Genomic DNA, 27,060 nt, shown 5'->3' with positions numbered 1-27,060 from the left:
ATGAGAAATGCACAGGCACATAACTAAATTTCTGTTCTGAGATCTCCAGGTCATGCCCTTACCATGATGATGTTAGATAATTGTCACTTTTCTTGTCCTATCCACAAACCCAGAGCCAGGAAGAGGATCTGTTCCTAAACAGGTAGAGGATTAAATGAAGTCTAAGCTGAGGCTATTTGATCATGCCACCATATAGGATATAGGTGGACCACCCGGGGCTACCCACAGTGCTCTGTGTGACAGCACTGCTGGGAAGGGGCGACTTAAGACGCAGTAAAAAGAGAGAAGGAAGCTGCCTCGTATGGGCCATGTATTAAACAAGGTCAGCCTCCCCTGAGAGTTCTGACTGGGGGAAATGGACACCAAGGTGCCTGTGCTGAACCCACCTTTAAGGGAAAGGAGTCGGTAGATACTGTGTAGAAGGTTTTTAATCCTTAGACTGAAACCAGACTGTGGACGAATGCCATAGAGGAGCCTGCAGGGCTGCTGCACTTCAGCGTCTTGTCACAAGAACTGCCAGCCTTCAGGGAACCCGGACATGAAAGGATCGTATCAGATGGACAGGCTTGGCTGTCACCCACTCAGAGAGTACGCAGCTAGTGAGCCTAAGATACCGAAAATCACCTCTCTCAATACACTGCGAACTCCTAACATTGTTTCAACTCCTAACATTGTTTCAACTCCGCACTGTGGGTAGCCCCGGGTGGTCCACCTATATCCTATATGGTGGCATGATCAAATAGCCTCAGCTTAGACTTCCTGAGTTGGGTCCCGTGAGAGATGAGAACTAAAAAAGCAAACGCGACTTCTCCTGAGAGGAAACCGAGAGGGGGCCACGCGCTCTGCTGCCTCAGAACATTTGTTGCTTACTGTCACACACGCATTATTCCATCTTGGGCAGAGGACAAGGATTAATTCTGACTGGCACCTCACAGGCTGCTCCACGGGAAGGTGACATCTGAGCTCTGAGGATTACTATGAGCCAAGCTGTCTGAAACCTGAAATCAAACTTGGCCCTTATCCACATTTATATCCTCTCTCATAACTTCCCAGAATGCCGCCTCCAGACTGCAGCCCCTCCACCCATCTCTCCTCATCCAACTCGCTCCTCATTCTTGATTCTGACTTGTTTTTCTAACATGAAGGAGACAGCAAGGGAACAGAAAAATACAAATAAGTTCAAAGCTGTTTTCATATTTACACAAAAATATGTATTTTCTGTGAAAACACTTTCCTGGTCTCCCAGGCAGAAATTGCAGCTCCTTCTCCAGTAATCCAATTGCATTTAATATGTGTGGTGATTACAGACCCATACTGGGGTGCTGTGTACCTGCTTGCTTTGTGTAATCTCCCACTCCTATGTGAGGAGGTTCTTGCTTTTATTGAGTGTTAAGCACACCCTGATTGAGAGATAGAAAAATGAGTGCATCTTCCTTACATGGATATATGACTAAAGGTATTAAATTCTTCAATTTTAATCAGCTAAAGGTATGTGCTATACCAGCCACACTATGAATCAACTTCCAAATATTAATCTAAGTGAGGAAAGATCATATATGGAGGCTGGAGAGGTGGCTCAGAGCTTAAGAACCCTTGCTGCTCTTCCAGAGGACCCAGGTTCAGTTCCTAGTACCCATACCAAATGGCTCACAACTACCTGTAACTCCAAATTCAGGGGATCTGATGCCCTCTTCTGGACACTGTGGGCACTTACATATGTGGCACGCATGCATGTGCATGTACATACACGCACATATACACACACACAAACACACTTAATATATCAAACGTGGCACAAGAAATGATCATTACACTCAGAGCAAAATTGCCTGTGAAACAAGCATCATGTATACGAGGTTGTTCTAATTGGCCAACATTGATAAAGAACTGTAAACTCTACATCAAACGTAAGACAAACCCTCCAATCTTCCTGCTAGGTAGCACCAAAACGGACTAATTTTATAGACCAATAATTATGGGGCTTATTTTAACAAACAAAATGAAGACTCACAAAATGCTTTGATCCTAGCCAGCTAGCAAGGGTTAAAACTTGATTCATAACCAAGGACACACACCCCTTCTCAGCCAGAATAGCTCCTAGCACTCTCCCTCTGGGAAGCTGCCAATAAATTCTTCATCCGCGTGAACACTCATCTCAACAGTGGCTAAGCTCACCACTTGCTTTCTAATCATTGGATTCTGTCTTCCCTGTACAGAAAGGACTTTAAAATGCTACATTCTTATTAAGTGGAAACTGGAGTCTGGGACTCATTTAAATATTTTAATAGTTAATCAGGCCATGAGGTATCAATAATACAGTGAGCAGAAGCCTGGGAACACTGGTGTCACGGAGAATGCATGTTTACTGATGGAAGGATTAGCAGCCATTTCTAAAGTCAAAGCTGAGTTGGTTCTTTCTTCTGTACCCAGCTTCTCAGTAAGCCGAGATTTCAAGATTTCAAGCTGATGGGCTAGTTTAATGAAAAAGGTGGATGTCAGCAGTATCTTAGGACCCAGATGATTCTGTGAGGCCAAATACGCAGAACGAGCTTTGCATTGTTATGATGGCTATTTCAAGTGGTAGTTTCCTATTATATGTGGTTTTATTTCCTTATGAGGGCTAAATAAGAAGCATCGTCCTCATCTTAGTTTTCTCTTTAAAGATCTAAATCAAATATCATCAGCTTCTAAGGTGGGCTGGGGCTGGGTTAGGACTTCAGCACTTGTGTTTGAGCATGGTCATAATTCCACCTATGATATTTTGCCCTCTAGCACTTGTCCCAAATTCATTATCTTCTTGTTTACAAAACCTATTCCCCATATTCTAGTATCTACAGAACTCTCAACGCATGCCCAAATCAAAGCTAAGTCCAGTGTGACTTAGATATCGTCTACAATGTGGGTAGCATTGAGGTATGATTCTACCTGACACAAAATTTCAGTTCAGTCATAAACCCATACAATCAGATCGTCTGCTTTCTGCACAAAGAGTGAAAATGTAGACACTCCCATTTTAAAAAGGAGAGAAAGAATTAGGATGCTCTAAGCAACTTCAAAGACAAAGGAAAGTCCACTGCATTTTAGGCTTCAAGAATGAATGCTCCTCTTTTCTCTGTTCTCTTTCTTTCAGCATCAGGAATGGCCACATCTTTAACATCCGGGCCACCAGATGGCATCACTGTTGACTTTCCAGAAGCAGTTACTGTGACACTGACCTTAAGAAAGTGGCCCTGAGATATTTGGTTGTATCTGGGAGTCACAGTCATCATTTCTTCAGCACATAGGACCTGGGCCACTCCTTTGAGTTCCCTCTAGAACATATTCCCTCACCTAATTTTAGCAGGGATAGGCAAAGAATTTCCAAATCCTTTCACCCTGGTTTTCAACTCACAGTAGCTTCTTCAAGTCTCTCTGTCCCCTCATGTGTTACAAAGCACAAAAAGGAGCAAACCAAACCTCATCCTCAACTCTTAACTTCAAATCTTCTCCAAGAAATCTCCAAGTTAACCACCAACACTCATTCTTTCATGAAGTGCGTGCCTCCTGACACAGTGGAAGAGACATGTGAGGAAGCCAAGAGCTCACGTTTCACCCACAGGAAGCCAAGGTTGTATAAAGGCAGTCCACAGGATCCATTCACCACACACAGGACATAATTGTCTACAAATGCATCATGGGAAGCATCAAGTAATTATGAACCATATCTCTGTATGATAGGTAATATCCCAATTACACACATATATACACCACATACACACACGCACGCATGCACGCACGCACGCATACCCACCCATAGCAAGAAGGGTAGTGTCCTCTTCTTCTTCACAGCTACTCTGGCTCGTTCTATTTTTACCTTCCCCATCAAATTACTATGTAAACACTCCTAGCGAATCAGTGCTATGGCCTTCTGCTCCTTTCTACACAAAGACTGGAAGCATCTTGCAGGGGTATTCATATTTAAGGCAACCATTTCTTAATGGGCAGAAAACTTATCCTCTGGTCAGACATCTGGTCTCACAAGTCTAACACAACCTTAGACATCAGTACAGCCAATGTACTTCCCCAAAGGAGTGCATATCAGAGGATGGGTAATGAGGAGAAGGGTAAGGAGAGGGCTTCATAGACTACACAGTTTTCTACTCGGAGCTTTGCAGAGGTCGAGGACCACACATAAACTCACTCCTGCCTAAGGAACGAGGCAGACTATTTTGTTTGTATATGTGTACTGGCCTGCTTTTCTTCGGTGTAAGTAGTCCTTCAGTAAGGAAGATCAATCTATCAGATATTTTACAGAATCCAAATTTCAGGGATTATATGTGTTTTCCTTCTTTATGTAAGAGGAAAATGTTCATTATCTCTAAGTATAGCACTGGACACTTTTGTAACTGCTGTCTTGCAACACAGCAGCTGACTTTACATGGTTGTTTGGGATAAGGTAAAAACGTATAGTCCAGGGATGCCTTAGATGTTATTATTCCTCTTAATATCATTGTGGACCAACGAAAATAAACCTGTTCATTTTAATGTCTGCATCCACACCAACACATTGTGTGACCTCTGTTTCATGTTGGTTGAATGGCCAGAAATCACACCAGATGGTAGTTCATAGAAATCCCTTCCCTCACCTCCTCACCATGCCATTCTTTCCCCCAAATAAAGGTTTTGAATGAGGTGACCTCAAAGGAATGTCCCAAGCATTAGTCTTATCCATAACCTGTACTATGTAACTTTAATGTCTGTCATACATCCAAAACTAAATATCCAGCCATGTCATGTCTAAAACACAGCACTTCATCAACTTACCCCAAGTTAGCTCCTTCTCTCCATGAACCTGTCCCAGTCAGTAGCAGCATCTTCTACTGTGGTACAGTCAGAAGTACCACAGGTATCTATAGTCTCTGCTTCACCTCCTTCTCAAATCTGATTCTGTGTTCAGACTATTCAATCACCTCAGGGCTGCCAGCCTCTCTGTCTCCTCCTGACTTTCAGCATCACCACACTAACTCTGTTTCTGCTTCCTGTTCTCCAGGTTATTGCCCTTTGCCATTGCTGCTCTTGCTCCTGCTGAAATCTTTTCCTAGCAGAAGGAGTTGGGGGTTGGGGGGGCATCTGACATTTGGACAGAATAATCTAATCATGGATATCTGTTATCGGAAGACCACATCTGCTAGTTGTGTACTCTATGTTCTGTTTTACAGGGCCCAGGCCAATTCACCTTTTCTAGAAAGCCAAGCTTCAGAACCTTTTTCCCCCTTCCCGGTCAACCCCCCTCTACCGTCCACTCCTCAGCCCATACCTCCCCACCCATCTCCAAGAGGATATCCCCATCCCCCACCCCTACCCCATCAGGCCTCCCCACTCCCTGGGGCCTCAAGTCTCCGGTGGATTAGGTGCATCTTCTCTCACTAAGGCCAGACCAGGCAGTCCTCTGCTGTAGAATGTCCTACAGTGCTGTTCTTTGATGCTAATCCTCCCAGGAAGTGGGCTCCTGGTGCATTCTGTGTGTCCTTTTGCTGAGTCATGTGGATTGTCACCTGCAAAACAGTAGATTTAAAACTGCACACTACTCTCATTTTCTCCCCTTTAAATCCTTAAATTTATTTAGATACTTTGCCATCAGAGGGAAAAATGTGTGTGTGTGTGTGTGTGTGTGTGTGTGTGTGTGTGTGTGTGTGTGTATCAGTTCAAATACTGGGGCTACCATGAGTCATATGGGAAGTCTGTGGCTTTGATACCTCAGAAGTGAGATGGAAACTTTGTGCTTTGATCTATGGATGAGTGGACGATGTCAGTGGTTTGGGGTAGCAGATAAGCAGCTAATGGCGACTTTCTTCCACCGTGTTGTATTTCCCCTGAGCCTACAATTCTAGTTCCCTTCCCAGTTTATTGCTTCCTCCTTGACTAAATTTGATAACATGTCACATGCCTACAACCTGAGAGAATGTCTTCTGCTCCATAAACCAGGTCTCTGCTCCCCTATAACCCAGCTTTTCTGTTTGTGGATTTCAGTATCCAAGCTACTTAAAATGGAGTTTTGTTATTAGATGATATCCCCCTCCGACCTCTGAGCATCACAAGGGAAAAATAAAAGCAGGTACTTGAACAATAGGATATGTTGTGGTGTGGGTTATTTCGTGTATTTGCATAACACTTGGGTGGTACTAGTGTGTGGGGTGGGGATCCTAGGGAGAAGCAATTGTGTATGACACCTGGTCTGAATAAAAAGAACTAAGGGATTAAAAGTAGTCTCAGGATACACAACAGGGTGTATGGCTGACAGATTACCTGTGAAGAAAAGAAGTCTGAACAGCCCTGGGAGACAACCCTGAATAGCCTTGAGCAGCCCAACAGCAGCTGTTAACATCTCATCAATGGTTAAGGTGCTGTCCCAGGGAGCATAATTTGAAGGTGTATTCAGTCTACTCAAGCATATAGCAATGGAGACCTTTAGCTAGAGCACTGGGTCGCAACCTGTTTCGCAAACCTCTATCCAAAAATATTTACACTATGATTCACAACAGCAGCAAAATTATAAAGTAGCAAGAAAATAATTTCATAGTTAGGGGTCACCACAACCTGAGGAACTGCATTAAGGAGTCCCAGCATTAGGAACATTGGGAACCATTGATCTAGAGAGTTCCAGGATGCATATGCAGAGAATTTATACTAGAATACTGTAGTTGCCAGAGGGTTAGCACAAGGCATTAGCTGCATCATAAAGACAGATTTTAAAATAGACGAGAGAGAGAAAGATCCATGCAACGTCAAGAGTTAAAGAGCAATGTCATCAATGTTAACCAAAACCATAAGCCGACATGAAGAGTATGGATGTACTTCGCACATACATGTACCCATTTCAACCATTACACATTGCCTTTGGGTAGAGAAGTAAATAGAGTGAGGTAAGATGCAGTGTGTGCTGTAATCCATCGGATTTCATTCTGTTCTCTTTCTCACACTCAGAGCCTGACTGGTGCCTTGCAGTCCTAAGAACTGTGTGTGTGTGTGTGTGTGTGTGTGTGTGTGTGTGTGTGTGTGTGTGTGCGCGCACGCAGGCGCACACGCGTGCTAATTCTAGGAACCAGTGTAAGAACAGAAGCCTGGCTAGAAAGAATGTTCTGTCCTCAAGACAAGAAAACCCTGTGCTGTGACAAGTATTCCAGTCCTGGGGTAGAGGGACCAGGCGGTCACACTCAAGTTCACACTCCTGGGGTGAAAAGGCTAGGCAATCACACTCAAGGTCCTGGTAGAATGCTGATTCTCTGGTGGAGCCTACCAATCTTCAGGCCATAGTTCACCCTTTCCAGAGAACGGAAGGAAGTACGGAGATGTCCCGCTTCCCTCCTCATTGCTCCCATCCTCAATCAAACTCAGTTTCTTTTTCTCAGCACTCTCTATCTCTCTAGTTAATTACTCTTCTTGTCAGTCTTCTAATGCTGAGTTTTGTAACAAAAGGAAGAAAAATGAAAAGAGAGACTATTTATTATATGCAGTAAATAATAGAGTGGAAGTTAGGAGTGAGGGTGCCCTGAAGCCTCCATCTCTCTCTTCTGCCTCCTCTGGGATGCTGGATCTGCTCAGAAAGACATAGGATGTTTGACCTCAGGCTCCAACGCAGCAAGAGTAATGTGGCATCCAAATGACACATTCCCCACAGCCCGAAACATGAGATAATATAAACTCTTCTTCTTTTCGGTGAGATTATTTGAAGAACTATCTACTGGGCAACCTGGGGCTCAAATAGCTACCATGTGCAAAAAGCTGAAGATTTTTTTTGTAATTGGAGTTCATGGAAAGAGGAGCCCACAGCGAGTTAAAGCTCTTCTGCACACTTGAAGAGATGGGACAGCGCTTGGCCTACATCCTGGATACAGGCCCAAGCAAAACTCCCTGACTCACTTGAAGCACACATTAACTTGGAGTCTCTTCCTATCTGAAAAGGAAACCAGGTAAACTTCAAATTCACTTGATCAAAATGTTTGATTGGCACATGCTTAGAAAGTATTGGTGTAAATACTTTGTGGCACACCAGTGATTCTAACAGGCTTGTTTCAAACTGTCCTGTGACAAGTAACAGCCACAGGACATTCCATTTATCTATGAGGACCTGAGCAAGTCTCTGAGCTCCTCTAAACTCCTTTTCTTCATGTGGAAAATGGGAGTTACTCATGGAGTCTATCTGACGTATCTATTGGGACTGGGCTCTATAGTGTTGCATTCTTGCTTACTGTAATGGTCTCTGTTGTTAAGAGGAGTTTTCTTGATAGGGGCTAGAACTACAGTTATTTGTGAGAGTAAGGACAAATAATTAGAATGTAGTTAGAAATTATGGTGGTTTAGTAAAGTAGCAGTTGTAGGTTGTCCTCGAAGGCCGAAATTCACTAGCTATGGTTCTAGTACCTTCTAGAATGGGTATTCTTGAATGAGTATTAAGTCTAGTCAGAGAGCTGTTGGTTACCACCAAAGGTATGTGTGGTCAGAGGGTTATCATGCCCTATTGGTTGTTGATGTGGTTCATAGGCATCAATCAAAGCTAGGTAGGACTGCTGGCTGCCTATTTCCTTTGGAAGCTCGCATGGTACCTTCTGGTACCATGAAAACTATTCCTCAGGGAGGCAGCATTCTGGTCAGATACAGTTCAGGGTTCTCTGGATCCTGTGTGTGAAACGCATGGAGTCTTAGGAATAGGGGTAACCTTAAATCTCTAGGGTGGGCAACCAAAGGCAATTTTAATGGACGTATTCACTATCATATGTCCCCAACAGATTCTGTCTTGAAAGGATACAATTAATTAAGAGAGGACAGGTGGATAGCAAACTCTATCCATCTTATATTAGTTAATAAGAAATCTTATGGTCTTACATATGTCTCTAGTGAATTTATTTATTGTAGGGTGTAAAGGTGTTCCTGGGGAAAATGGTGAAGTTGTAAGAAATCTTAGTAGTAGTAGTAAGGGTGTCCACAATCTTTCAATGACACAAAAATCAACTGCTTTAGTTTTACTGACATTAGAGGATTACCCTTCAACACTGATTACACAAACTCAGGGAAGTGAGGTGCAAAGAGTACCAGAAGCGAGAAGCCCGTTGAAACTCTGCTTTGGAGGAAGTGCTATGTCTGCTCTGGGCAGGATGCCCAGGACAGTGCATTGCTTAGCTCATCTCTGAAACCATTCTTTAGCCCCTCCTTGAATTTCCTCAGACGCTAAGCAGCTGACAACATCCTATCCTCTAAGGAGACCTAATTTTCTCTGTCAATGCCCTGCCCTGGGATTTATTTTCTTCATCTGTAGTTCCTTTCCCTTTCCAGTTACTCTCCTGCCATCTGCAAATGGCCCATGGTAATGCTTGGTTAGGGAAGAGAGTCACAGGGAGCCAGGGCTGACATGCAGTTCTGCTGTAAGCTATAATGACTGCTGCTGATGAGCTGGTAAATGACCAGCTTCTCAGGCCCTTCTCATCTAGATGGTCAAGGGCTGGTTTGGTAGGGAATAGATCTATAGTATCAATATAGTGGGAAGCTAATGCCCTTCACGGTGGGAGAGGCCAAAGAAACAAATGGGAAAGGATAGAAAATACACATATACAGAGACTGTCAGGAGCCATTAATTAGCTCTCTCTGTCATTCTATTTAGTAGTAACAGAAAAACATGAACGTACATAGGTGATGCCAGCTGGGTCCCTCTTATTTGCACTTGGGCTCCTTGTAGTCTTCAGGTACAGCATAGATGGCTTTCCTTTGGCCCAGTTTGCCTTTAATTCTGCATTACACATCTACTCATAACTCCATTTGGGGGAAAAAGATTACTTAGCAAATTAAATTGAATAAATAAAATACATATACATATAAGGTATATGTCTATGTCACACAGAGATAGAGACAGAGACAGAGAGATTACTATTAACCAAGAGGGCTGAAGATATCCTGAAGGCTTAAATTCTGTCCATTAGCCTATTCTCCTAGAATACATTAAAATGGAAATTTGTGATTAAAATGCCAGTTCAGACGGACAATCACAACAGCTGACCCACCTGTGAATGGTGGCCAATCAGCAGTGAGCAAGCATCCATGTGATCTGCGGAAAAAGCTACATGCTTTCTAATGGCTCGTAAATTCCTTTAGAAGGGGGCTCAGCCTGTCTACCTTGACTTTCTTTTACATAGCTTTTCAAAAACACAGCAAACGTAGCTTAAGTTAGTTACTCCTATTCCTGACAGGTCAAGTACCTACACATGAGTCTCTTATGGATTCTGGGGGGAAAAGTCATTTCTATCTCTACCTATCTATCTATCTATCTATCTATCTATCTATCTATCTATCTATCATCTATCTATCTATCTATCTATTTATCTATCTATCTATCATAATTCAAAAGTTGGTACAGGCTTTGTGTAAAGTAGCTTTGCTCTCAAAGCCTTGTGTAAGTCATTGGCCCAACGCTTTCCAGAAGCGCACTGAATGGTTTCCATTTCTCAGGAAAAGAGGGCAGGGAGGCTGTGGAGGCTCATAGTGGTTCTGAAGGAGAACAGAGGCCTTAGATAAAAAGCTCATAAGCCAAGCATGATCACAGAAAATCATGAGGGAAACTCATAGATCCATGTGACTTACAGACTGCATTCCAACAAGCTATCGTCTTCCTGAGTCTTATCCCTATGTTCCCTGGTGATGAACTGCTATCTGCACTAAGCTTTTCATGGTTTGAATGGACCAAATGTTAATGCTGATGATATTGGTCAGGTCTTCTCTGGTCTTTCTCAGTCTTAATATTTCTGTTTTGATTTTCTAATCTCTACTGCTGCATAAAATAAATGCTTGCTCAACTTCCACAATGTTCATCACCTCTTTTTTTTAAATTGAATATCTTTTATTTACATTTCAAATGTTATCCCCTTTCCCAGTTTCCTATCCATAACCCCTTTATCCCATCCTCCTCCTCCTTTTTCTATGAGGGTGTTCCCCCTCCCCAATCACCCACCCCTTCTTACCTCTCCACTCTGACATTCCTCTACACTGGGGTTCCAGCCTTGACAGGACCAAGGGCTTTTTATCCCCTCCTTTTAATCTTGTGATCTGGTACTGTGGCCTCTTTCTTTCTTGGGTTTCCTTTGGATTTATTCATCCCCTGGCTAATGAAAAAAACATCATCAGGAAAGGTCAGATTTTTCATGTTTCCTCATGTAATTTCATGCTTAGGTTGTCCTCGTATGGGCGCCACCTTCATCATTCAGTGAGACACTAGCAGAATAGGGCTCCAGGGTGACACCTTCTTTCAGTCCTTCAGAGGCACGGTGCCCTTACTTCACCTTTGGATCTTTCTGTGGAATAGTTTGTTGCCAGATGGATTTTTTCTTCGTACAAAGGAACTTTTTTTCCTTTGCCAGCTGCTTAAATAACTCTTTAATTTTGGATTTCTATAATTTAACTAGAATATATTCCAATGTCAAACACATAGAATCATACTTGCCCAGAATCTTGTCTTTCTTGTTTATGAGATCTGATTTCTGCAGTCCTTCCCTTGCTCTCACACATTTTTCTCTCCCATTAGGGAGTGTTGCTCTTCGGAAGCTCCATGAGAGCAGCCCCGTGTCTGGTCTGTGTTGATTTGGCTGTAGCTGCTACTTGGTCATCCTTGTCATCCTTTTCTGTGAACATCAAACTTGTGTCTTTTTTGTTTGTTATTGATATTTTATTTCAATTAGAACATTCTCCCTTCTTTTTCCTTTCTCCAAGTCCTCCCATAATCCTCCTCCTGCCTCACTCTCATTCAAATTCATGGCCCGTTTTTTCATCAATTGTTACCACATGCATCTATGTATTTGCATATACATATACATATACATATATATATACACATACATACACACAAAGTATAGTCTGTTGAATCCATATAATGCTACTCATATGTATGTTTTCAGGGTTGGCCATGTGCCATTGGACAATCATTTAGTGTTCTCTTCTCTTGAGAAGGCCACCTCTTTTTTCCCTTACTTTGCTCAGTTGTCCATAGTTCTTTGTAAAGAGCTGTGGCTTCCTGGGCTTTTCCCCATGCTGTTTGGTCATTTACTGGTGTGACCCTTGTTCAGCTCATATCTGGGAGGCCATGCTGCTGAGACTTTACTGGTGTAGTTTCACATGTTATTAGGAGACACAATCTCATGGCAAAGTTCCTGATCCTTTGGCTTTTATGATCTTCCCTTCCCATCTCCTGCAATGTTCCCTGAGCCTTAGGTGTGGGTATAAGCTTGTCATTCACATGAACTTGTGATTCAGCATGATACTGTGCTGTCTATAGAGAACGTAGTTATTCATTACCTTTGTACTTGCAGTGTTTATATCCTTACATCATTTTCTGATTTTAAATCCCCCATAAACTGCACAATTTCATCACAATAATTTTGAGCCCTTTATAGTTGAGCCCATTTTATATGCTGTACTGCGAGGTGCCTGTAAAGACTCAGTGATGTGTCTTGCTTTCATTCTTGCATTCGTTGTCTTTTTCCACATCTTATTTTTATATGTTAAACCTTACCTTCTAATCCCAGACTTACAATAGTCTTTCCTTCTTTTAGTCATTTCCATATTTGTGTAGTTCCACTTTTCTACAAGTATTTTCTCTCTTGAATTTACTGTAACTGGTAAGGCATTTGTTTTATCTTGGACTCCCCAATCTTTTCAGAAGCTAGAGAAAGTGAATATAATAGATTCCTTGATCACATAGTATCCCTTTCTGGTGATATAATCTACATTCATTATTCTGCCTCAATATCTCTAAATAAAGCTGATATTTTAAAAAGGAACAATTAGATGAAAAAAATGGCTTAGTGGTTTAGGGCACTTCTCTGGAGAGGACCAGAGTTCAATTCCACGTACTCACTGGACAGCTCACAACCACTTGTAACTCCAGCTCCAGGGAATCTGATACCCTCCTCTGGCCTTTGCAGGCAGGTACACACACACACACACACACACACACACACACACACACACACACACAATGAGGTAGATCTTATTTAATATTTTTTTAATCCATAAAGATCAGGTCTACATGATTAATTTTCTTTGTCGACTTGACTGGATTTAGAATCACCTAGAAAATATCTCTGTGTGTCTGTGAGGGTATTTCAGAAAGGTTTAAGTAGGAGAAAAGCAATCATTTTGAATGTGGCAGCACCTTTCCATGGGATGGGATCAAAGGACAAAGAGAACTGGTCACTAATTCTTTTCTGTTCCGGTCTCCAAATTGCAGATGCGATGTTACCAGCTGCCTCAGGCTCCTGCTTGTAGAGCTTCCCCTGCCATGATGGACTAGAACCCTTCAAATTGGGAGGGAACATAAACTCTTAAGTTTATTCTTTTGAGAATTTGGTCCTATAACAAGAAAAGTAACTAACACAAAGCTTGACTCGCTGACCTAGTGAGTGTTGATATGTTTGGAATGTATCAATAAAAATTGAGGCAATAAAATGTGCTTCATTACTCCTTCATATAACCATGGGTTTAACCATCTGGTTGATTGACGTTTCTGGATTTACTTTTGGTGGCTCCCTAGATCTCTAAGCTCATGATGTTCCATCCTCTTCTACCATTCTCCTCTCCGTATTTCCCCATGCTACTCAGGTGGCCAGCTTATGGCTTTTCCATCTCTCTCCCAACACCCTTCATAATTTATGAGCCACAAAATATCTTCAAAAATAAAGAAGTAAAAGTGGTGTTATCTCCTAAAATTGTCTTTCCTATCATTTCTAGGGTATTTATAGAAGCTCTTATGAGTTTTGAATTAAAACTAAAGGTCAACCTATATTCCATTAAAACAGGTAAGGAGAGACTTGGTGGGCTTTAAAGTTGTTTACACTAAGGGCTCTGCCATGCTGACACTGAGCTGAAAAGAAGCTGCCAATCACTCAACGGAGATGCTGCAAATTGATGTGAAGCTGAGAGTTTTCACTTAGTCCCTTCACTGGCAATATTCCCAGGGCTCCCTGCGTTTTATTTTAAGTCCAGGTTTTATGAATACAGAATCAAAATATGCTAGTTCTAAAATGCCAAATAGCATTTGGTCACAATGTGTTGCTAGGTACAAGGCCCCCAGGTGGTTTTATTCTAATGAGCATGAAGTTATGACTTCTTGGTACCAGCCTTCCTTTTACTTAAAACATAAGGACAAGCACACCAACTAGTTGTAGAGTCATCCCTGAAAACACCCATTCAAAGTAGCATTATATGTCTTGTGTTTTATAAAAAGGTAAGGGGAGAAAAAATATGTTTGGTGGATGGGCAGTTAGGTGTAGGGGGAAGAGGGTGCCTCTGTGGGCCTATGCTGAGGCATCCCTTCCCCCTGCAGCACCAGTCACAGGATGGTATAGAATAAAGTTTATTCAGGGCATGGGGAGGGGAGTTGAGAGGGTAGTAGAGACAGAGAAAGGCAGCGGGGGGGGGGGGGACATGGGGTAGAGTAAGTGGAGAGAGAAGGGGAAGGAAGTGGGGAGAGAGAGAGCAGGAGGGAGAGGACAGAGCTAGAACAAGAAGGCAAGAGTAAGAGGAGGGTCCAGTAGCCCCCTTTACAGTGAGTCAGGCACACCTGGCTGTTGCCAGGTAACTTTGGGGTATAGCCTAGACAAAATGCTAACAATATGGGCTTAATCAGCTATGTTAGGGAATATATATACGTAATATACAAATACATATGTGCATGCAATAATAGATCATTATTCTTACATTTATTCTCTACAGGACACACATTCTCATTATTTTCAATATGGTCAGGCTAAGAGCATTAAAATCTTCATGCTTTGGCTTCCTTTCTGAGTTTCCCTTGTCCTCTCAAGTTGTGCTAAAAAAGGAAAATAGGGGTCTGCAATGACTATCCCAGTTTATCATCCCCCAGTATCTCCATTTTAGGAATCACTGCAGTAGAACTCCAGAAAGTCACATCCTACTTTATGCTAGGATTACTTCCCTGCACTTGCCCCAGGCTTTTTTTTTTTATTTATTAACTTGAGTATTTCTTATATACATTTCAAGTGTTATTCCCTTTCCCGGTTTCCGGACAAACATCCCCCTCCCCCCTCCCCTTCCTTATGGGTGTTCCCCTCCCAACCCTCCCACCATTGCCGCCCTCCCCCCATAGTCTAGTTCACTGGGGGTTCAGTCTTAGCAGGACCCAGGGCTTCCCCTTCCACTGGTGCTCTTACTAGGATATTCATTGCTACCTATGGGGTCAGAGTCCAGGGTCAGTCCATGTATAGTCTTTAGGTAGTGGCTTAGTCCCTGGAAGCTCTGGTTGCTTGACATTGTTGTACTTTTGGGGTCTCGAGCACCTTCAAGCTCTTCCAGTTCTTTCTCTGATTCCTTCAACGGGGGACCTATTCTCAGTTCAGTGGTTTGCTGCTGGCATTCGCCTCTGTATTTGCTGTATTCTGGCTGTGTCTCTCAGGAGCGATCTACATCCGGCTCCTGTCGGTCTGCACTTCTTTGCTTCATCCATCTTGTCTAATTGGGTGGTTGTATATGTATGGGCCACATGTGGGGCAGGCTCTGAATGGGTGTTCCTTCAGTCTCTGTTTTAATCTTTGCCTCTCCCTTCCCTGCCAAGGGTATTCTTTTTCCTCATTTAAAGAAAGAGTGAAGCATTCACATTTTGCCCCAGGCTTTAACAGAAGCAGTATGTGGTCCACATCCTGCTAACAGTCTACATGACAATAGGCTCTTTTTCTAATATGTACCTCAAACTCCTGTAAACTCCACCCATTATCCGCTTCCAAAACCACATCTGTCTTATTAGGGTTTGATCTGACTATAGACACGAGTTTAGGAAAGACAGAAATCATTCTATAACACACAATAGAGCTGAATTGTGAGCACTCCTGGTATGTGACCTTGGGCAATGTATACACTAATTTTTAGAGTCTCAATATTATTTTAACTTTCATACATATATTAACTCACTTTGCTCTCTCACACACAAAAAGAAACCATAGAACTATAAGGAAGGAATAGGAGCCCTCCTCACAGGATTACAAAATGTTCCAGTCTAGGAATAACCCTGTAAATGCAAGTGCCTTGCTAAGGTTACACAACGAAGAGGATTGTAAAGGCACTAGACTAAGTGCCCACTCTTCTTACATTTTGTGATGTTCATGAAGTGGGCATCTCATATTGTGTGGAATAAGCCAGGAATAGCCAGTCTAAACAGGAAGCTTGGGTTATACATAGGATGCCCAGAATATGCCCCCCCCATAAGACAGCATAATCTACAAATGCGCACAGGACACATCCACCCAAATTAAGCTTTATCTCCAGTCAGTAACGCCTGACACAGAATACACGCTTGGACAAATGAAAGGTCATCCTTTCATCCTTCATCTTATCATCCCAGGTAGCTGCTTTTGTCATGTTCCTTCAGCATCCATCCTTCAGTCTTCTTCAACGACATTAATTAGCCAATGCCATCTCCCCTGTTCTTTTCTTCAATGTTTGTCGCAGTTCACACTAGTGATCTTTTAGGTTACTGCTCTCCCTGAGGATATTAGCAATGCATCCAGAGCTTCTCATCTATTACAGTCATGGTGTGTGACTGACATCCAGAAACATCAGAAACATCCCATAATGCTTGGGGAGCACAGTTTGTCCTCCCACCATGAATTGCCCAGGCGGAAATGTTGAAATCACTAAGGTTTGAACCTGCTTGACAGAAAGACTGTGTTCAGCACACTGTGGGATGTCAGCAACCCAATCATGAGGAACGAGGTTGTGGAAGTATCATTCACTATACATTTTTCTACTTTTCCCAACTGCTTGGCAGATGAACATGACCGTGTGCAAAACTGTGCTTGATTAAGTAACGAGACATGACTTCTGTCTGGATAAATACCTTGATTTGTTTTTCTTCTCAGTATGTAATTTTTTTGGGAGAAGATCCATCTGAATTTTCACAGATTCCAGATTCCCAGCCTTAAGTTTCCATTTGCATTGGAAATACTTATATTTCTAAAAATTTCACTGAACTCTAAAATTACTGAGGTTAATATCATCTTGTGAAAGTGGAATATAACTTTGAATGGTTATTTGGTACAAAATTAAGCATGTAGGCTTAGTAATGTTATTTTTAATATTTTCATGAGCCAACAAGCATTAAGAATCTAGTTCATTTTAATGACAACAGTAACACTGAAGAAGGTGGATTTTAGTTTTACACTGACCAGTAACACATTCATGAGAACTCCAGTTAACCCTGTACAGAAATCTCCTTTCTCCATCTGACTTGTACTCTCCTGCACACTGTACTCAGTGGATTTGAGGCAGCTTTGTTTCAAAATGAATGCCGCAAGTTCTGACTTCTATTACATTGTGTGTCACTCTGTCAATCAGATATCCATACCTTGAATATCTAGCCAAATCATGTCTGAATCCCAGCACTTCATCAATTTGCCTCAAGCCAACTCCTCCTAGTGAACCTTCCTGGTGATGATGGTACTATTGTCTCAAGGTCACCCACACCAGATATAGTCTAGGCATCTTTAAACTCTACTTTTTATGCTTGACCTCCTTACCAAATCCAAATCTACATCCTTACAATTCAAGCACACTATTTATGGCCTAGCTTTCTTCCTTTAAAAATTCCATCGCACCAGCCTGGCTAAACCCATACCCTTTGCTTGTGAAACTGTAAATCTATTTAAAAGAGGGAAGCTGAAGAAGATGCCATTGTAGGTTCCCCAGCTACAGGAAAGCAGTTGCCTATGAAAGGATATCTCGTAGGGTCAAGGCACAGAGGCTGATACAAGTGTAGTCCAAGGAGGCTCATGGAAATTCTGCTGGCAGAACTTAGTCCATATAGTGCTAGTTTTACAAATATGTGTGATGCCAGACTGAAGGGAATTTTTGTTTTTTTATGAAATTCCTCTGTGTGTGTGTGTGTGTGTGTGTGTGTGTGTGTGTGTGTGTGTGTTCTGTATCTATATGCATTTGTTGTCCTTTTCTTTGGCTCCTTTTCTTGTTTGGCTATGTCGTACTATACTGATTTGTTTCACTTTGCTTTATCATATTGTAGTTTATTTGATTGTGATCCTTTAGATGCCAATTTCTTCTTTAAGGAAAGTGAAAAAAAGGGGGACAAGCAGGATAGGTGGGGTGATGAAGACAAACTGTGAAGAGCAGGGGGAGGCAAATCCATAATCTGAAAATAGTGAATAAAAACATTTTTTCAATAAAAGAAAATAAATATTTGAGAGAGCCACCAAGGCCAAGCAATATATAACAGGGTTAGATAATCTACAAGGAGAGTCTAAGAGGATATTGCATGAAGCTGAGAATGCAAAGCAAAAGTTGCATTGAAAATCCCAGTGTGTCGGCAATGCCAGGACTGGAGAATTTCTGCTGAGGAAAATTGCAAGCATGGAGTGAAGCCAGTCCCAAAAGAATTATGTGTACTGCAGACCACAGAGCTAGAGGAGTGGAGCTTCTGAAACCTTTGGGAGACCAGATAATTCTACATGAGTTCCAGATGTCAGACATAGAGCTGCAGGATTTGGTGGTTTCCTTGTTGGGTTTTGGCCCTGTTTTAGTCTGATCATTCTTTATTATGCCCAAATTTCTCTCTGATTTTGGATGTTTACTCTGTATAGTTATATGGTAAAAGTATGTAGGTAGGGTTTTAAAAATATCTTTGTCATAACTAAGAGATTGTTTTTCATCTTTGGGTAGACTTAGCTGTTAACATTTATGGGTTCTTACAGAGATAGACTAAATGTATTTTGAGGAGAAATGAAATCTTAGGAAGCAGAGGTGAACTCATGTTACAGTTTGAAGTGCTGTGTGATGGATCAAACTGACAAGGGGTGGAGATGTTTACCTTGACTGTCAAGTTGATGGGATTTAGGATCAATATGGAAACAAATCTCTGGGTATGTCTGTAAGGGGTTTTTCTAGATTACATTTTCAGGTTGGAAAGATCCACCTTAAATGTGGATGGCACCATTCCGTGGATCAGGCTCCTGAACTACATAAAGAAGATGAAGGTAAAAGAACACACATTTTCTTCACTCTGCTTCCTGATGGTGGATGCACACACTGGGACTGTAAGTCAAAAACAAACCCTTCCTTAAGTTGCTTTGGTCAGGTATTTTTATCATAGCAATGGAAAAAGTAAATGTTAGTACTATAGAGACTATGGGCAGCAGGAAAAGATGGCAATAGAAGGGGATGGGGAATATGTTAAAATATATTTATGAAATTATCAAAAATTAATAAAACATGATGCAAAATTAATAATAATAAAGCCTAAGTCCTGACAGCTCTAAACTTTATACCAAAGTCAGCTATACAGCATGTTTATTCTAATCCTCATATGCTATGAGCATGCAGCATATTTTCACATTCTATTGTCACTAGTGTCTACTTCATTAAAATTCATAAGCTAAAACTATGAAAATTGAAGAAAAACATAGTAATTTCATGCTTCTATCTAGACTCTTGCTCATCTCCCAGTTTTACTGTTAACTTCCCAGCACACTTTGCCAGAGGGGAAAACAAAGATTCTTCATGGACATCTCAGTTCAAATGTTGGAGCAATTAGGTGCTTATAGGATAAACCTGCATATCTACTTCCTCAGACATAACTGGGTTATTTAGCTATCTAATTCAATGCCAGAGTGAGAATAAGCTTTCAATACACATGTCTTCAATGGATGAACATAAGGTCAGTTACAGCTTTGGTAGCAAATGAGAATTTGGTGGAAATTCTCTGTGTTGTTTTATATTCCTCAAGCTTGAAATCCTGGGTGCACCCTCATTTCTTGTCTCTTCTTGATAAAATATTGATACCAAATGCCCATAATCTAAGTTCATGGCCTGCATTTCAGAGTCAGAATGAATCTTGGCTTGTGAACAACTCAAATGTCTGTCTGTCCAAAATATAGATGTATTATGTAATACTCTCTCTACTCAGTCATCAGAAAAGGCAGGGGGATAAGCCAGGGAGGAAATGGGATAAAATAGGTTATGGGTTGGAAAGATGGCTCAGTGGTTATGAGCACATAGTGCTCTTTCTGAAGACCCACGTTCAATTGCCAGCTTCCACATCATGCTTACAATTGTCTATAAACCCAGGTCAGGAAGGATCACATACCTCTGACCTCTCTGGGCACATGAATTCATGTGGATGCAACCCCCACTGCTCCCACACACATACACATAATTGAAATAATAGAAATAATTTTTTTAAAAAGGAAAATAGGTTACATTTCAAAATGGGTATCTGATGTAGTGGTGTAGCAGCTGGAAGACGCTGGTGAGAGAGAATGGTTTAGGGAGAGGTAGAACTGGTAAGAAAGGAAGGACAGAGGTGGTAAGGGGAGAATTAACAATGGTTCATGATTGGTAGCTTGGATCACATGGGAAACAGTCCTGGATGTACCTCAGGCAAGCCCTCTAGACCAGGAGGAACACAGATGCTCTAGTTCCTGTCATCTTCAGCTGATGTGCTGTCATGGAGGCCTTAATTTGGCTTATTCAGCCCACCCAAGCACATGGCAGTGGGAGCCTTCAGGAACGATCTCAGACTATGAAGTAGGAAAACAAAAGAAATTGACTAGAGCTGTAGATGCCAAAGGGCTAGCACCAGGTATCAAGTGACTTGAAGATAGGTTTTTAAATGGAGTGTATAGGAAGACAACTAAAATTCAGACTAATGTCCTTAGTGTTAATAAAATACTAGCTGAACAAAACCAATGAGACAGGGATGCTGGGGTATTTTTTGGGTTCTTAGTTTCATTAGTACAAGAATTTACAAATTCATTTGGAAAGAAACTCAAAGACCATTTTATCAACATTTAAGAGAAAACGAACAAGACAGACCAGGGGAACATCTTGGCAGCTGCTAGAAGGGAAGAAGGAGATGGAGGGGCAGGTCATGCTTTTTGAGTTGTACATGGAGGTTGACAAGCGACTATAGGAAGGCAGGTGGAGGTTTCAGAGAAACAGAGAAAACACTGAGTACCTGGAAAGTGTTCTAGGGTCTGAGCATGTAGGAAAGCGTGCTAGGGTATGAGTGCCCAGGAAAGTGTGCTAGGGTTCTGAGTGAGAAAAGATGGCAAGACATAGAACAATTTGTTCTCCAGTTAGAGTGGAGACACAGGCAGGCTTAGCTGTGGAGACTTGCTAGTAACTGTTTGGGGAATAGAACCTTCTGGGAGATAAAAGTCTATTTATTATCTCATGAAGGGGCCTCTGCCAAGGATACTTCAGAGTTTTCCTGCTCAGTTTCTCTTCCAAAAACTGCCTAGGCAGTTTTTACCTATTGCTCTCCTTATGATCTTAGGTTTCCATGATCATCCCTCAAGGCCAAGGAGTCAAAAAGGCTGGAGACCCTAAACTCTTTTCTGACCAAACTACAGCCCATCTTCTAAATGATTTCGTAATTTCAGTTCTTGACAATGAGGACTTATGGGGTTAGAGGCCATGTAGCTTCCAGACAGGTGTTTTTTTTAGGAGGGGAGGTAATGAGGAACCAGGTACCTGCCCCTCCTCCACCCCAATTTCTGGAATCCCTGGACTCCACCAAAGACAAGGGTCAAACCTGCTCACTTTCCCCAGGTCCCTGACAATTCCCCATAGAAGGAGGTTTAGTTGCAGAAGGCAGGGGGGGCTTTTCCAGCAACTGTAAAGATATGTTTTGTTGTCCTTCTGTTTTGGTTTGGTTTTGGATCTTATTGTCATGCTTGTTTTTATCAGTTGCTTTGCCCCTGGTCACAGAACAGAATTTTTTGAGAGCAATGCTCCTACAAAGGCAGAAGACCAGGTGCCATGGCCTCTGCTCAGGACTTTGCTTCCGGCTCTGTACACACCTGACAATAACTCCCTGGATCTCTCTAGAATTGCTATTTCTCTTCCCTAGACCTTCCTCCCTTTGCCTCACCAGCAAAACATTTTGTTCTACCTGTCCCTCAGAAAGAACTGGAAACCATCTTCTCTTCCACCACCCTCTGACAGAGATTTACTTTCGTTTGGCCTTTGCCATCCTTAGCTATGGACAGCAGAACACTCTGTTCCTTTCAATTTGTTCTTAGGGATCCCTGGGAATACCCTGTTCTTCCTCCTTTGTCACTGGAAGCTGTGTTAGAGCCATTTCTGAGTTGTAGGTCTGAACACTAGGAACTGTTGGCTAATGGTCTTTGAGTGTGGCCTGCCCAGTCAATTCTCTTCTGTCCAGATAGTTAAAGGACAGACTTGTCTGGCTTCTGGAGTGTGGTGTTAATGCACAGTGATTCAGCACCCTGCAGTCTGGATGAGAACAAAGCAAGCAGAAAAGAAGGAATAGGAAGCAGAAATACCACACTCAAATCAAGTAAAGCAAGTTTCTGGCTTTTTGCAACTCTTCTCGAAAACAACAAAAATCCCTGAAGTGCACATAGAAGACTCCAAGTGAATCTCTGGTAATTGGACTTGTGTTGTTAAAGCCTTCAAGGATAATAATGTAACCTGCCTAGCTGGCAGAAATGGGGATGTACTAATGACACACACATGTCCGGTTCTTGGCTATCAGACTGTTAAAGCAATGGTCCTCGAGGATTTAGAATCCCATCAGGAGTTTCAGGGAGAAGAAATGACTGCCTGCTCTGGGGGAAGGCAGAGAAAGAATCTGCAACCAATGCAGCATATTTACTGCTGCTGAGAGAATGTTGTGGGCAAGACGAGCCTTGCAGGAGAGTGTGGCTGAGACACCGCTGCCCCTTGTGATTTATATATCTTGTCTTCTATTTAAGCTTAAACCTCATGTCAGTGCTTTGGAAATAGACTTGAGGGTGAGTTGAATCTCTTTGTCCTTCTTTCCAATGTTGAAGACATCTCCCTGTCTCCTGTTCACTATTAACTTAGCTCTTTTATTGTGTTTACTGAGAACCAGTGACCAAATCTGGCTTGTTGGGGCATAGTTGCCTTCATGTATAACCACATAGCCTGGGCAGTCAACCTTTGGGAGAATTTGGGAGAGTCATCTTTATTGGATGCCCATTAAAACTTCATGTGTGTGTAGTGGGAAAGGAGTTTCCTTAGGGGTGGGGGGAACACCCAAACCAAAAACCAAGAAAATCACATGAGAACACATGTTGTAAATGAAAAAGATGAAGATAACATCTCCATCATTCTTCCTTCCACACATTTACCTTTGGACCCAGATGATCACCTCACGCATGTGTCATGAAATTTAGATCCTCTATAATTTAGCTTTCAAAACTATCCTTTTGTTTTCAAGAAAAGTCATGTTTTAATTAGCCCATCATTTGCACTAGGAAGAACAGGCATTCCAAGGTACTTCAATTCAAGCTGTGTTAGGCTAACTAGAACAGGTACACTTTCAGAAATGTGTCAGTGGGGTCTCTACATATGCTCACTCTGTTTCCTCTGAGTCTTCTAGGTTAATTGTCAAGGTGAAGGGGAAAGGACTATGCCTGCACAGAGGTGCTGCACGCCAGCCTGGGATGCTAATGCTGTTTCTGTTCAGTTCCGAGAGATTGCTTCCTGAGTACCTTCAGCATTTTACTTCAAATCTCAGCTTAATTAACACAGAATTTAAACATGTTTAATTCAAGAATATTTAATTAATATTTAATATTAAATAATAATTAATAATGAATTCTATATTACTATAATCATAGGCACTGATGCCTGCCTGCCATGATGGTTATTAATTTTTACCCTTCTGGATCTGTAAGTCCAAATAAACTGTCCTGGTTGTGGTGTTTTATCACAACAATATACTGTAACATACAGAAAGTCACTGCAGCACTAAATCAGTAGGAAATGCTTAGTGAATGTTCAGTAAGTTATTTCCTGAGTGCACTAATCACTATGTGAATACACACCCCAACTTCTGAATAGGGCACAGAGTGGTCAGTGTTCTAGTTTTATCTGTGTTGCTGTGTTAAGTAAATTATGACCAAAAGTAAGTTAGGGGAGGAAAGGGTTTCTAGATTATAGTTTCTAGATTACAGTCCATGGCTGAGAAAAATCAGGCCAAGATTGCAAAGGATGTGAAGCAGAAACCATAGAGCATCGCTGGCTGGATTACTCATGAGCTCAGGCTCAGCCAGCTTTCTTATATAGTCTAGGACCACCAGCCTAGACTATAGGTGGTGTCACCTATAGGTTGCCAGGACTCCCTACATCAACCAGTAAGCAAGACTGTTTCCTCCAAAGACATGCTCACATGCCAATAGGATCTAGGCAATTCCTTAGTCTAGGCTTTCCTTTCATATCAATTTAACTCTCTAGGGCATCAAGAACAATAAAGGACCAGTGTTCCTTTACTAATTATTCCTGGGGTTTTTTTGTGGGTTTATTTATTTATTTAGGCACTGTTTCTAGGCATATTTAATGCACATCAATTGGAAACCCTTGTTCATTCATTGTAGGATGATGTCTTACAGGTAACGCAGGTACAGGATAGAATGAGGCCTGTCATTGGACAAGAAGGAAGGATGGGCAGGAGAAAAGTTTGAAGGAAGAGGAGGAGAAGGGAACGGAAGAGGGAGGAGGAGATAGGAGAGTAGCTGCGGCACAACATGGATGCTGACGTTAAGATTCCACGCTGTACCTTCACAGGTTGTTATGAATGTTCTTAAGGGATGGATGTGTACAGGGCTTTGTATGTTTAGGTGGCAAATTATATCTTATCCATTGGATCAAAGGTTATTGTATTGCGTGTTCTTTCATGTAGTGATTTAAGTATAAGAAAGTTATCTACCAGATATCTTGGGGCACTGCGATGCCGGAACTAGTGGGGGATAAAAGACAGTTTCAATTCATGACAGAGAAAATCACATCTAAATCTTCACCATACTATTTGCTTCATCATCTTATCTAGATTTCTAATTTCTTGTACTTGAAAGATAGAAGAAATGAATAAACTTTCTCTATAGGTTTACTGACATGGTTAACCACTTTTAAGTAATTATTATGACACATATCTAAAGCTAATTTTGTATTCAGGTGTTTACATTTTTCTCTTAAATAACTTTAAGAGGTAAATAACCGTAATAAGGAACTCCAAGTACAGATGGCAACATTTGATTGTTTTGATTTCCTTCTCTTAGGAGACCATGGACATTGAAGCGTACTTTGAAAGAATTGGTTATCAGAAGTCCACGAACAAACTGGACTTGCAAACATTAACTGAAATCCTTCAGCATCAGATACGGGCTATCCCTTTTGAGAACTTGAACATCCATTGTGGGAAACCCATGGAACTGAGCTTAGAGGCCACTTTTCATCACATTGTGAAGAAGAAGCGGGGTGGGTGGTGTCTTCAAGTCAATCATCTTCTTTACTGGGCTCTGACCATGATAGGTTTTGAGGTCACAATGTTAGGAGGATGTGTTTATAGCCCTCCAACCTGCAAATATAGCAACACTATGATTCACCTTCTACTACAGGTGACCATCAGTGGCAAAAAATATGTTGTAGATAGTGCATTCCCATTTTCCTGCCAGATGTGGGAGCCTCTGGAATTGACATCTGGAAAGGATCAGCCTCAGGTGCCTGCCATCTTCCACTTGACAGAAGGGAATGGAATTTGGTATCTGGGACAAACTAAAAGACAAGAATTTGTTCCAAACCAAGAATTCATTGATTCTAATTTTCTTGAGAAGAACAAACATAGAAAAATCTACTCTTTTACTCTTGAACCTCGAACGATTGAAGATTTCCAGAACGTGAGTGCATACTACCAGAAATCTCCAACATCTGTGATGACAAACACATCACTTTGCTCCCTGCATACCCAAGAAGGGGTCCATGGTTTAGTAGGCACCATTCTTATCCATAAGAAATTCAATTATAAGGACAATGTAGATCTTGTGGAGTTTAAGACTCTGAAGGAAGAAGAAATAGAAGAAGTCCTGAAGCGCGTTTTTGGTATTCGCTTGGAGACAAAGCTTGTGCCCAAATGTGGTAATTGGCTTTTTACTATTTAGAGTAAGAAAGGAGAATGGTCTTCAATGTTTCTATATGTACTTATTCTTTCATGTAAAATAATCAAATTATTCAAATTAGGTGACAAAATAAGAAGCCATGAGTTATTAGAACAAAGTTCTTCAACGATTGACTGGTATCATATCAACATCTGTCCCCTCCATTACATTAAGAAAATCATAGACATACAATTGCTTTTTCTGTAAGATTAACCACTCAGGTAACTAAATGACTTTTAAATAAATGTGCAATTAAAAATGTAATCACAGTAAAAGTACTTTAATGATAATATAGTTATTTTGATATCTACTATAAAATCCTCCATGTTGACTCATTGTTGAATTCATTCAAAGGTTATAATGGTAGTTAGGTAAAGTGTACAGTGAAAGGTTCATGTTCCTCCAGCAAAGATTCAGATTAATTTTTACAACATGCCCTTATATGACATAAGGCAGAAACAGGGAAGAATAAGATTTAGTGTTGGTTACAAGTAATTCTGAAAATAAGAATGATACCAGTAGAAAGTACTGAGAGATGAAAAGCCATGAACTTGGCACAGCTGGTCAGGTCTCGCACAATGGCCTTGGCAGTTTCAATTCTGTATTCATGAAGTTTCTCAAATTGTTACCATTCATATTTAGAGTATATTACTTCCATTAAATAGTTTATATATAAAGTAGTAATTGTACATTATAGAATACAAATCAGATAGAAAACACAGCATGAAAGAATACAGTTGACTAAAACAGTAAGAATCAGAGATTTTTTAAAAAAGGAGTAGCTATATTTTGAGTCTAGGTGAATTTTCCACACTTTTGTCTTCTTCAAATGTACTATCTTATCTAAGAATCAGATTCTTGCCGTTCCTTTCACTCAGTGTGATCAGAAATAAAATTTTCTTACAGAAGCCCTGTATCTACTCTATTTTGTGTCCTTCCTAGCTTGAAATCATGGTTTCCTTGTAATTTCCCAGAATCATATTTAACTAAAGGATGATATGAGACATTCAAGATCAAGCATCTCAAACAGGCATTTTGGCTTGTGGATTCAATGTCAGGGCTATTGTTTAAAATTCAGACGTATTCTTGCATTTGT

At 41.3% G+C, this 27,060-nt stretch overlaps 1 protein-coding gene across 1 annotated transcript; it reads left to right on the top strand.

The window, feature by feature from the left end:
• The first annotated feature begins 438 nt into the window (after positions 1-438).
• On the top strand, positions 439-26,793 carry Nat3 (N-acetyltransferase 3). The gene is made up of 2 exons (NM_001013052.2): positions 439-599; positions 25,089-26,793. Exon 2 carries the CDS (start codon positions 25,095-25,097, stop codon positions 25,965-25,967), a length of 873 nt encoding a protein of 290 aa, NP_001013070.2. The 5' UTR covers positions 439-599; positions 25,089-25,094; the 3' UTR covers positions 25,968-26,793.
• Positions 26,794-27,060: the final 267 nt, after the last annotated feature.

The sequence above is a fragment of the Rattus norvegicus genome, chromosome 16 (assembly GCF_036323735.1).
Source record: "Rattus norvegicus strain BN/NHsdMcwi chromosome 16, GRCr8, whole genome shotgun sequence".
NCBI classification, from domain to species: Eukaryota; Metazoa; Chordata; class Mammalia; order Rodentia; family Muridae; genus Rattus; species Rattus norvegicus.
This window is presented reverse-complemented; position numbering and strand designations above follow the sequence as displayed.

What these genes read in the sequence shown, in the direction of transcription:
- Nat3 (NM_001013052.2), top strand. Translation starts at nt 25,095, where the DNA reads ATGGACATTGAAGCGTACTTTGAAAGAATTGGTTATCAGAAGTCCACG.